Raw genomic sequence first — 12,831 nt, forward strand, 5'->3', positions numbered from 1 at the left:
CTTGGATGACCTATAAATGTTCATAAAATTGGGGTTAGTTTTGAAAGATGGATAAAAATAAAAATAAAAAACAAGTTTTTTGATCTAGTTTAAATGCAGTAGCCTTTTAAAAAATAAGTGGATTTAAAATGAAGTATAAAATTGTGACAATTCATAGATGCTAGGGTCAGAAGGGACCTTGATAAGCTCTAAACTTTAGTATCATCTATGTTGTTGTAGAGATTAATAATATTCAAACAATACACATGTGCTGCAGAAGTTTTAAAGACCTGACCAGTCACTAGTTAAGCATGAAATTCATATTCAGTAGTGCCTCAGTTATAGATGCAGAGCAGGCTACTGTCTATATCGATATACCATAGTCTGTATGAGTTAAAGCACTACTTATTATTATTATTATCACCAGTTTGCTTATATTTGGGGGTAACTCCCCCTCCCAAAAAATCCATGAAAACTGTTAAAAGAATATGTTATGTAAGTTATTCATATGTCATAGCATCTGCAATACCTACATCATGAAGTTGTGCCTCCTGCTACATTTACTTGCTTAATCTGAAGCTTTTCATTAGTGGCAAATGGTATTAAAGCACTTTTCCCTTCAGGGAGCATTATAAGTGTAGCTGCTAAATGATGGTGGTAGACAAGCAAAGGTGTTTAACAAAGGTGTTAAAATCTGACTTTTTAGTAAATGTGCTTGCAAACAAGATTCTGTTGCTTTGCCCCAGTATTTTGAGGGTTCAGGGTCTGTCCATAAGAAGCACACTTACGTAGAATTTTTGCTTAGTTTAAAATGTGTGCCTCTTTTTAAGGTTGTTGCCTAATCCTTGAGGAAAGGAGGGGCAGTAACTTATGCTGAATACTATGGGATAGGGGTATGATACAAAGTTCCTTGAAATCAATAATAATCTTTCCGTTGAGCTCATCACACTTTGGATCAGATGTTGTGGGCATGTCTACCCGAGACTATATCGATGCACTCCCTCGCTATAGCGCGTCACTACAGTGATGCAGTAGCTAAAAATAACCTTGTTAAAGGTATAACAATGGCCGTTACTGTGCTGTCATTAGATGACGGTGCAGTAACAGTGGCGCTGTAGGAGCAGTTGTAGATGTGTCTTGTGTGTATTACGTTACAATGGGCAAGCAACACATTTACTTAAAGCTGTTCCCATCATGTCTGGCTGCTGTATGTATTGAAAAATATTGGTACGTTTCTACCATTCTTAATCCTGTACAGAATTTAAGTCCTACTAGGATGTGACTTTGTATTGGTTCTAGGAATTGGGCTATATAGCTTCTCACTTGTTGACTGTGGCAGCTGTCAAAGTTGTTGCTGCTTGTGGCTAATTTGTGGGCTGTGTAAAAGGAGTAGGTGATTTATTTATTTTCTTGGTACCATTTACAGTAGTCAGATGACCACATTACAAAAATCACTATCATCTTTGGAACAAATTGGTATCTTGCTACCTAGGCGAAGAGAAGTAAACAATGAACGTGGAGGCTGAATTACTTCACTTCTAGTGAGTGGTTTTCAGGCATCTGGAGTTGAGTGTCCTTAACTGTGCAGTGTAGGGAAGCTTTTGCTGTCTGCTGTTCTGTAGTTGTATGGTGAGTCAATCCATTTTCCCTTTTCAAAACAATATACTTTGGTGAGTTTAAAAATTTTCACCTTGGAATCGTTCTAGCAGAGACTGTTAGAATTAAAGAAGCTATAAATTATTTAAAGGTTCTAATTTATTTACAGATGGGGTTTAATAAGACTAGCATAAAACTAAGGGGGATTTTTTTCCTCAATTGATTTTGTAAAAATTCTTCTCAGTTCTCTTTAGACGTTTCTGTGGAGCATAGCTGATAATAGTAGTCTGATTTCTCCTGGTCTGCTGAGGTTAATTCCTACTGCAGAGCCAGCAGAGGGAGCTCAAATTCACAAAATACAAATTTTTTTGAAGGGGGTAAAGGGGGAAAGGGTGGAAGGGAAGCTGGCTTCTGTGGTATATTGAAATTTGAGTTTTATAATGAGAAGGAAGATGGCATACAGAATTATAACATTATAACACATATGGGAAATAACCAAATTTTAGACCCTGAAGTACTATTTATATTGTCAAAAAGTCTTGACACCTTTCTGTATTGAAAGACTAACCAGTTTATTGTTTCTCTTTCTTATTTCACACCTGGTTGTTCCGTGCCTCCTTATCATCATTGCAGAAAGTAAGTATCTTTAAAAATATTTCATAATTTTGAATTTTTTTCTAAAAGTATGTTGGTTGAGAAGAATGTGTACACAAGTGAACTGATATTTTTTTGGGGGGGGAGCAGCCAATAACCTTAAAACCATATTAATGCAAAGGAGAGTGTATTTTTTGTAATGGCAAAATTTTTAAAAACCATTTCATCAGAAAAATTGTATATAGAACAATATCTGTTTTTAAAGGTGGAAAATCTAAAATACTTTTCACATATGCTGATTTGCAGCATCAAAACAAAACAGTATTTAAAGGTTATGTACATTTAAAACGTGCTGTGGTTCTGAAGAGCCATAGGTCCTATATAAAATAGAATTGACTCAATTTAAGATAGTCTAAGAACTTTACATCAAATTGTCCTTCCCTTTTGATGCTCAAAGAATAAAATAAGGGCAACTGAAGTCAAGGAAAGAAAATGTTTAAAAAAAATCCTATATAACATTTTATAAAAAACATTGGGCGTTTACGATGGGGGGAAAAACAGAAATCTTCACTGAAAATAAAAAACAATAAAAAACAGGTGTGCTCTTGAACTGACTAACCTGAATTAAGTAATGTTCAAGACAAAGCAACTTTGGGTTTAAGCTGTGAGTTAACAGCTCAAGTTCAGGGTTCAAGCTTGATCTACTAACCAGTGTTAAGACCCAAATTGCCTTTTCTTTGTTTCTGTTTTAATATCGAGTTACTTAACTCAGATAACTCAGATTAAGGCCACATCTTCTTATTAACTTGCACTAAAAGGCTTCACCTTGAGTGATCACCACTTGTGATCTCTTGTGGTGTTCTGCTGAAGGGGAGAATATGGTATTTTTTCAGCAAATTCTGCAAGAATTGCTGAAGTTAGCACCTCAGATATATGTATGAAACATGTATAACAGTACTTACAATGCTGCTTGGCTCAGTAGCTGACATGGATTCCTTTATAACTCTGAGAGTAGTTGCTATTGTCTACTTGCCAACTGGCTTGAATTTGAAGATTATGATACCCTCTGTGAGAGCAGTACTGGTGATGGAATATAGCCAGATCCTTTATTTTGAGTTCATGTATCTTGTAGCATTTTAATTGCCTAATGATGAGATGCCTAAAAACAAATGTTGTGACCACACTTTCTCCAGATGGACTTAAAAAATACAGAAAAAGCCAAGCTTAAATATATAGACGCATACAATTCTGTTTCTTGTTTTTTCATTAATTGAATTCAGTTTCCTTTGTGCTGTCATCTTCCTGCCGTCTTGAAGAAGCTCTTAATTTCTGACAGCATTTTCCTAAGTAGAAACACCAAGAATCAGACACCATTATCAGTGTCTTCAAGTTAGAGATTCTCTCTGAAAAATGTAACTAGAAAAAAATCAGCTTGTCTTGCTCTGTTAAATAACATGTACAAACAATATATCAAACATTTATTCAATGACAGATATTCTAAATATGCACACCTTATTTAAAGTGTGTCCTAATTAACTTCTAAACAAACAAACAAGTCCTTTTTGGGTTTTCTGCTTTACTGCTAGTATAATTGTGTTTGTAATCTTTTTATATTCCTAGTCCGGTTACAGTAATACGTCAAAAACGGATATGGAATTAGTTTTATGTACTGGGAAAAATAAAATTTGTTTTTTTAAGAATAGATTAGTAAAATGTCATAATATTTTTAAAGTTACCATTTAATATCTGACATGACAGTCTCTAAGCAACATCTTTAACTGTATTATTGGCTTTTAATAAAGAATGACTATGTAAGCTAAATGTCAGTGTGATAAAAGTGGATATTATAGTAATGTGGTACATTAAGTAACCAGTAATAAATTCTTAAGGTATCCTCAAGACAGGAAACACTGAATAATGTATTTTTATCTAATTTTTTACTGGAACACCATATTAGCACACTATCCATCTTCCCACAAAGTGAATTTACATGCAGCAAGGACAGTTTCTGCTGTCATTCTACCATTAAACTCCATAGAAACTGTTTTCATCAGAGGACAGAATTTAGTTCCTGTCAGGGCAGTACGCCAGATTTTTTCAGCCAATCAGTTTTGAATTGGGATCAAAATGATTTAGAATTGTAATGGACTTCTGAACTATAATTCCTGTATTTTTTTTATATTGCCTAGTGAAGAAGGTTAGGTTCCAGTGGGCTTTAAAGCTCATGCTGTGACTTTTACCAAAGTATAGCCTTGATCCTGTAAACACATACATGCACTTTATACACAAGTGTTATTCCACTTAACTAATTCTATCCACCTGGATAAAATGAAGCATGTGTTTGTGTTTGCAGGATAAAGGTCTGTGTGAAGAAGCACAGTCACAAATGCAGTCTCTGAGCACAGTATGTACAACAGCATATGTGGGGAAAATAGATATAATGATAATGCAACTGTCAACCCTGTAGTTAAATTTAATTGTTACATTAATATAGAACAGGGCAAGTTTTGGAATGCCTATGGTCCCACAGCATAACCCCCAATCAGCTCTTCATGATAATTTAAATTCTTCTATGATGAAAATGCTTACTTTGTTTTTCTGATTCTCATACAAACTGATCTTATGTGTACATTAAGTAAAGGTATTTGTAAATATTTAACTTTTGTCTGAAAATATATTGAGTGTATTGCAATTAAGCTATTTAAAAAGGTACTTGGAATGCATTCCAGCACCGTGTTAAATTCTTGGCTGATTTGAATAGGTCAGTCTCCTAATCTTTAAAAAGATTCTAATTGGAGGAAAATGCTGTTGCCTGAAAGGTCTAAAATATATGCGTGTGTATATATAGTAACTTCTGTTCGCCAGGTCAGGAGAATGCTGCCCGTGGTAACTATATTGCTTGTAATTTTAAATGTGTTCTTCCTGGGCTCTTTTTATTATTATTCTTTTGTTGCTTTTCATCCTATGGGATACAGCTGCCCTTGAACTTGGTGCTGTTTTGATCATTCATGTGCAGCAGCCACATTGTCTGTAACATTTTTAAAATGAGGCTTATGGTGTTATTTATGAAGTAATTTCACATAAATATTTGGACTTTGGTTCCTTTACAATGTGGAGCTGGTTGCTCTATGAAGAAAATCATAATTATAATTTGCAGACTTTTTGCCTGAAGCCTTGGGGACAGATGCATATGATTAAGTTTGAAACTGGCCTGTTATTGTAATGTAGATGTTTTCAGGGTTGGGAGAATTTTAAAAAAAGCAAGGCAAGCATGAGTTTAAAAAATAGACAGAGGGAATACTTTTGCAAAAGGCACTCGATCTCAGACTGCTTTATTTTTGCACATTTTTATTTTTCAGTGGAACCTCTCCATTAGCTTGTCTGAATGCAATGCTTCATACTAACACTCGTGTAGGTGATGGAACATTCTTCAAAATCCCTGGGAAGTCGGGACTGTATGCTCTCAAAGTAAGTTGAATTTTGTATATAGAAAGTACATAGTGCTATTAATCCACTTTATGAATGTCTCAATAGATATAAAGGTAAACAGATTAGATTCTTTGGGGAGGAAATGACTTGAAAGTCCTCCTAAGTGCTTTCAGATGTCTTATAAAAGGATTTATAATGAAAGCAAACACTGAACGTTTTATCTTAGAAAGAATATACATGTTCTTGAATTTGGCATATGGTAAAAAAAAACATGTTTTAGTTTAGCTAAAATGCTGCTTTTTCTCAGTTGTTAACAGAAAGGCCTTTGTTTTGTAAGCAGGGAGCTCAAGAGGATCGCTGACTTTCTCATTAAGTAATTGTATTAATGTTTTGTTTTGGGGGTTTTCTTTTTGAACAGTAGAGGAATGTTTCCAAGTTCTGTATAAATAGCTTTTAAGTTATAGGTCATAATACTGGTTTTAATTGGAAATATAATTACAGCAATGAAATCCCTACTGATTTGATATTAATGTTTTCCCCCCACCGTGTGTGTGTGTGAGTGATTTTGTGCTGGGAGAAAATTTCCTGGCTGATATATGATCAAACTTCAGTGGCTTCATATTGGAACAAGGGAGGGTAAAATGCAGGCAAGAAAACATAATGTTGAGAATACATGTTCTACAGACTAGATTTGGTTTCTTGAAATTTCATAGGAAATCTTTTAATATTAATAGTGGACAAATTGTGTTTTGGATTATACTTAGAAACAACAAACGCAGTATACTTAATCTTGGTCCTAAGAACTAAAGGGGTATATTTTTGATTTAGCTAATGAATTTCAGAAGCACCATTTTCTCATTTACTAAACCAAGTGTTTTTTTTGTTTTATTTAAAGTCTGAAGACATCTTTGGCTAAAATCCAGGTATTCTCAATTATTCCCATGGCTTATGAGTTTCAGGTTGTTACAGCTATTGGAATTCAGGAAACAGACAAACATTAAAGGATTTGTGTTTCTCCTCCCTCACTAAGGATATGTTACAATTTTTAAAAGCCAAACAGTTCTGTTTCTACCACATATATATATATATAAAGGGCATTTTGATTAATAACTTTGTATAGAAGCAGAAACTGTGACCTTATAAAATAGTTCTTTTTTGCATTTTTTTTCATGTTATTTCACAAAGGCATAAATGTCATATTTTACTTCTTTCCCTACAGTAACTCTCATGTAGAAAGCATGACATGTTTTTGAAATGTAGATACCCGAATGTGTTGGACCAAATTATCTTCAGGGAAACATAACTAATGTAATAATACTTTTTCATTGGTGATTATGGAGATTTCTCCCCTTTCCTACTTATAAATTTCAGAAAGAAGAATCAACTTGCCCTACAGATGGAACATTAGATTTAGGATGTGAATCTGAGTTAGATGGCACTGAAATGGCAGAGACAAACAATAATGGAGAAGAAAATGGAGGTGGGTATTAATTTAATTTTATACAACTATCTATGGAGAGAATGTATACCTGCCTGTTGTTTAGTAATTTAATTTTGGTTATTCATGTTTTCAAACTGAATTATACTTTTTTTCTTTTACAGTTGAGAAAAATATTTTTGAGTAGCTTCCTTTCAGTTTTGTCCTTATAAAGGAGCTGGGGCCAGATGGAAAACATGGCTTTTTTTTTTTTTATAAAAGACAAATGTGTAGTGAGACAATTTTGTACTATTTTTAGCACTCTGGTTAGAACCATGTTTAAATATTCATCCCCGCTATTAGGTTTAGGGATGCACTGTGAAGGAAGTTTTGGGCCAATACTGACAGCCAATTTATTAACGAGCCATATTGATCAGTTACAATTCAATTGCTGATATGCAGCCCAGCAGCTTGGAGAGCAGCTTCCAACTGGTAATTCTGTTGCAGGTGAAGAGGTGGAGGGGAAGGAAGGGGCATGGGCAGCAGATCGAGACCCCTGAGGTGAGGGAGGGAATGGGGCTGGGACAGGGGCTGTCCAGCTGGGGTGGGGCAGGACTGGAGCCGCGTGGCTTGTCTGGGGAGCACAGGGAAGGGTGGGGTGGATCCCACTGCTGTGTGCACCCCTGGGGGACCTGGAGGGATGTGTGTCCCCTAGATCTGTGTGCAGGGCTGTGGGCTGGGGCTCAGAGTAGTGCTGGACTCTTCCTGGTGGGGGTGGCTAGATTGGGGCTGTTTGGGGTGGGCAGTGGTGGTGCTTGTGTTGGGGGGAGGGGGTGCTATGGGATTGGCTACAACCACCCTAAAATTTGCTCTAGCTCCCCCTCCCAGTACCACTGATGCCCACACCAAGCACAAGACTGGCCCAGCCTGCAGCAGCAGCCTGCCCTTGTCCCATGCACAGATCCGGGGGCCAGATGGCCCCCGTGGCTCCCCCAAGGGTGCATGTAGTGGCAGGAGCTGCCCCCCCCCATCCCTGCGGGCCCTGGACAGGCCTCTCACGGCTCTATCCCATGCCCCACCCTGCCCCAGTTGAGCAGTGCCAGCCCTGCCTCTGCCCCACTCCCTTTCTCACCTTGGGGGCCTTGATCTACCTTCCCCCCATGCCCCTTCCCTCCTTGTGCCCCCTCCCCATAACAGACTTACCAGCCAACTGGTGCCTTCCAAGCTGCTGGGTTAGCCACTTGCATGCTGTGGCTGCGCTGCTGCACACAGCATTTATCGGTGACATTATCAGTCACAGTAGCCAAAAAAAGCTGATTGCTGATTATATCAATTTTCCTTTTCTTGGTGCTGATCTGATATGGACCTGTGTATGGGTGCACCTCTAATTAAGTTATTGTTTTTCTTATTAGCTCTTAGTCCTGCGGTGTGTAAGTGGATCAGTGGGAGTCTATATTACCAAATATAACCACTTAACTGACTCTTGATAAATAACTGTGAATGCTATAAGCATTAAAAACTAATGAGGGAAGCATTTACATTGTGCTTACTTTACAGTGTAATGGAACTTTATAGTACTGTATGCTGCTGAAATAGACCTTTTTGACATTTTCTGTCTTCTGCCTTTTCTCTTGGATCCTGTCCTACAAGTAAACTACTACATTTTGGAGCTACAGTAAATGTAGCAGGGGTAGATGAATAGCATTATTTAGACTTCTATAATGTGTGTGGGTTCTACTATTCAGATAATATAGGGGAGGCTCCAGGATGCTCCTAAAGAGAATTAGGGCCCCGATCCTGGGTATAAAAGACACTGATTCATGTTCTGGCTTTGCCACAGATTTCCTTTGTGACTTTGGACCAGATACTTAGCCTCTTTGTGCATCTCAGTTCCGTATATGTAAAATGAGGATACTACTGCTTCTGTACTTCATAATGGTTGTGCTAGGACATATATGTTAAAAGAGAAGACTGGGAGGGTTTAATAGCAACCTTCAGCTACCTGAAGCGTGGTTCCAAAGAGGATGGAGCTGGACTGTTTTGGGTGGTGGCAGATGACAGAACAAGGAGCAATGGTTGCAGCAAGGCAAGTTTAGGCTATATATTAGGAAAATTTTTCTCAGTAGGAGGGTAGTAAAGCATTGGAACAGGTTACCCAGAGAAGTGGTGCAGTCTCAGTCTTTGGAGGTTTTTAAGACCTGGCTAGACACAGCCTTGGCTGGGATGATCTAGTTAGGGTTAGTCCTGCGTTGAGCAGGGGGTTGGACTAGATGACCTCCTGAAGTCCCTTCCAACCCTAATTGTATATGATTCTATTGCACGGTGTTCATATTTTAGTGCCAGGATGCCATTTGTGTACCCAAAGTAGCTGGCTAGCTAGTGCAATGTGAATCTAATAGTGATGTGCATGAACAGTGGTTAGATTGTAGAGGTTGTGTACTGTTAAATTTATTCTATTTTACATTCCCTTGATTTGAAGTTTTGTGTTGGGTACATTGTGTCCACCAACTTTGGCTGTATACAGTGTATAAATAAATAAATGGCATTTTTAGCATTTCAGCCATCTCAGACCTAATGCCTTTAGACAAGGTCAGTGCTGCCCAACTCCTCTAGCCTCATGGGTCAGGTGAATGGCACAGGACCAGTCTGCAGGTTAGATCTGCAGCTGTGTCATCTGGCCCATGCAGATAGAAATTGGTGAAGGCAGTGTTAATTGCTGTGGCTCCTGCAGCTATAGCAGCCACCACTCCTGTCACCAAATTTCTAGCTCTGTGGGCTAGGTACGCAACTCCAGGATCTGGATCTGGCCTTCAGGGCTCCCTATCATTCTGGAAATGTGGCAGCAGATTGAGCAGTGGGATTAATTGCCGTGTCTCCAGGAGGTGCCACTGTTTGCCTATGGATGACAGCTCTGTGGACCATATCTTGGTCACTCTTGGATTAGGTAATTTGCTAAATCAAGCTAAATAGGCTAAATGAGGTGGAGACCGTATCTAGAAATGTTAACCTCTACACTTTAATAGATAATCATGACCCTGTTTAAAAAGCTTTTATTTTATCTTCTGTTTAGCTTAGCTGTTTGGTTCCGTCTCAGAGGTTTGAGGAAAGATACTGTGATTCCCAAAAGTTTGCCTATGTCTAGATCAATTGGTCAAATAAAAGATATCACCCACAAGAATCCTTGCCTTTTACATAAGGAATGAAATAATTGGGAACAGAAAAAGGAAATTGGTACTAATGACTATAAATGAGCAGTTATGGAAAGCAGACCATGGATAAGGGAAGTGAAGTTTGACAGTGAAATCTGTATGATCGACAACAGTTAGGATGATAAGGATTTTTTTAATATTAAGAAGAAAAGACACTCTTGCAAAGGCATACATCTGTTACAACGTAGGAATAATAAATTGTCAGCAATGGCAGAAGCAGCAGGTTCTTTATTTGTGAAGAAACATGAAGATATTTTAACAGTTTATAATGATAAAAGAAATGCTTCATATTCCAGTAGCTAAAACTAAGCATTTTTTTTAAACTTTGGGGCCTGATAATTTACATGCAGAAGTTGAGGACACCCACCAACTTACTGTCTTGGAGGACTTCAACATCCAGGCTGAAGTCGGCTCTTCGGGTCTGGAATAATACTGAATGGCGTCTGTGTCAACTGTGGCGCATTTTCATGCAGTCTGGGGGACAAGTGATGAAGTGGGGCACATGTTCAACCTAACATTTTACACCAGTGTAGAGACAGAAGCTTATTGCAGGTGTTGTCCAAAATATTTCTCATGGCTGGACCACTGCCTTCTGGAAGTGCAGGTCTTTTTCTTCTGTCATCTCCATCAAGATGGTGGACCACCAAGGCTGCTTTGGTTCCAGAGATTTATGGAGTCATTGGGTTTCCAGCACTCTCTAAAGGACACTCCTACTGACCTTGGCAGCTACTCTCATAGTCATAGTCATAGAGAAGTGGGGCTGAAAAGGACTTCCTGAGATCATCATGTCCAGCCCCCTGCCTGAAGCAGGATCATCCCTATCCAAAACATCCCGTACAAACCATAATCTATACTCTGTGTAAGACTGCTGTCAGTCTTGACACAACACAGACCTAACACCCTGACCAGCCACAGGTAAAGCAGGGGAACCACGGCAGCCAATGTCCTGCTTCTAGAAAATGTTGTCAGTATACACTCAAGAGGTCGTGGGTAGACATCCACTACACTGTAGGGTTGAGGGCAGCTAGTTGCAAACTGGATCCTTATGTGGGGACCCAGCCTGGGGGGGAGATTGGGGCTACTGTTGGTGAGGGTTGTCAACAACTCCCTTTTGGAAGGACAGGGTGCCAGGCATTCTTAAGTCTGATTGCCTGCCCCTACTTAAACCAATGCTTGATGCTGACTCCCCAGCCAGTTACGGCCCTGTCCCCAACCTTCAACCAAATGCCATCAGTTTTGTGGACATTTGTCACTCTAACATTCACTCTGGATATAGCACAGGAGCTGCATTTGTGGCCTTGGTTGATTATCTTTGCCTGGAGATTGACAGGGGAAATTATGTCCTGTTCTTACTAGACATTTCAGTCGGTTTTCATAGAGTTTGACCATGAAGTGCTGATAAAGCATGTATGTCCCCTAGTAGGTATTCATGAGATTGCTGTGAATTGTTTCTGCCCATTCCTAGTAGGTGGGTTCCAGGCAGTAGTGATGGGCAACTTCTTGTCATTTCCTCAGGGCTTTTCCTTTTGAGTCTCCCAGGGGTCCATCTTTTTACCGCTCTGATTCATTTAGTATATGAGACTGCTGGGCAAGATTGCACAGAGATTTGGAGTGAGGTGTCATCAGTTTGCTGGTGGCACTTAGCTCACTTTCTCCTTCTCTTTTGACAGTGGTCCCATAGTTTTGGTCCCTTCCCCAGTGTCTGGCTGTAGCTGGGGACTTGGATGTGGGTGAGGCAATTGAAACTGATCCAGACAAGACAGAGATGATGGTGGTGGCAACACTGCTTGACTTAAGCAGGTTTGGAACACTTATCATTAATGGGATTCGGCCTCCCTTTGTCACTAAGCTTAGCAGCCCTGGGGTGCTCCTGGATTTTATACAGTATCTGGATTTCGGGTATCACTGGTGGCTACAAGCACTTTTCACCAACTTGGTAATATTACCAGAAATAATATAAGATTATCGGGTGTGCATGCAGGTAGAATATGACAAAGGCAAAAGCATATTTTGAAATGCAGCTAGCAAGGGACATAAAAGGCAGTAAAAAGGGAGTGTGTTAGAAGTATGAGAAAAGCTAAAAAAATGTGTTGGGCCCTTTAATGTAGAAGACAGTCTAGTAACTGGTGATATGGAGAAGAATAAAGTATGTAATGTCTTTTTTTTTTTACTTCAGTGTTCATGAATATAATCGACTATAAGATTATGAGTATAGTTGGCAACAAAGCTAGGGAAGAAGACAAACAATTTGGAGTAGCAAAAGAATAGGTTAGGAATTACTTAGAGTAGCTATGCTTTCAGGTTGGCAGGCCCAGATGGGATGCACCCTCGGGTACTAAAGGAATTGGCTGAGATAATTTTAATGGCATTGGCTTTGAATACCTGTGGAGGTCAGGTGAGGTCCTGAATGATTGGAAAAGGGGAAATATAGTGCCCAACTTTAAGAAAGGGAAGGAGGAGGATCTGGGGAATTACAGGCCAGTCAGTTCCTGGGAAGATCATGCAACTGGTCCTCTAGGAATTTATCTTGAAGCATGTAGAGGAGAAGAAAGAACAGCCAGCATGGATTCACCAGGAGCAAGTCATGCCTGAACAATCTGATTTCTT

At 39.0% G+C, this 12,831-nt stretch overlaps 1 protein-coding gene across 3 annotated transcripts in view; it reads left to right on the forward strand.

Annotated features, from left to right (window-relative positions):
- Positions 1–2,192: 2,192 nt before the first annotated feature.
- The window catches only part of ASXL3 (ASXL transcriptional regulator 3), a 121,488-nt gene continuing 110,849 nt past the window's right edge, over positions 2,193–12,831 (forward strand). The window contains exons 1-3 of one of the 3 annotated variants that reach the window (XM_090039909.1): positions 2,193–2,211; positions 5,529–5,637; positions 6,970–7,078. In XM_090039909.1, the coding sequence (XP_089896035.1) occupies positions 5,560–5,637; positions 6,970–7,078 (187 nt within the window). In that variant the 5' untranslated portion in view covers positions 2,193–2,211; positions 5,529–5,559. Of the gene's footprint in view, positions 2,212–4,542; positions 4,574–5,528; positions 5,638–6,969; positions 7,079–12,831 lie in introns of those variants that run through there. The other 2 variants (XM_090039908.1, XM_090039911.1) reach the window with 2 other exon arrangements.

This window comes from Crocodylus siamensis, chromosome 3 (assembly GCF_052110815.1).
Source record: "Crocodylus siamensis isolate JL-2025a chromosome 3, ASM5211081v1, whole genome shotgun sequence".
Classification (NCBI taxonomy): Eukaryota; Metazoa; Chordata; order Crocodylia; family Crocodylidae; genus Crocodylus; species Crocodylus siamensis.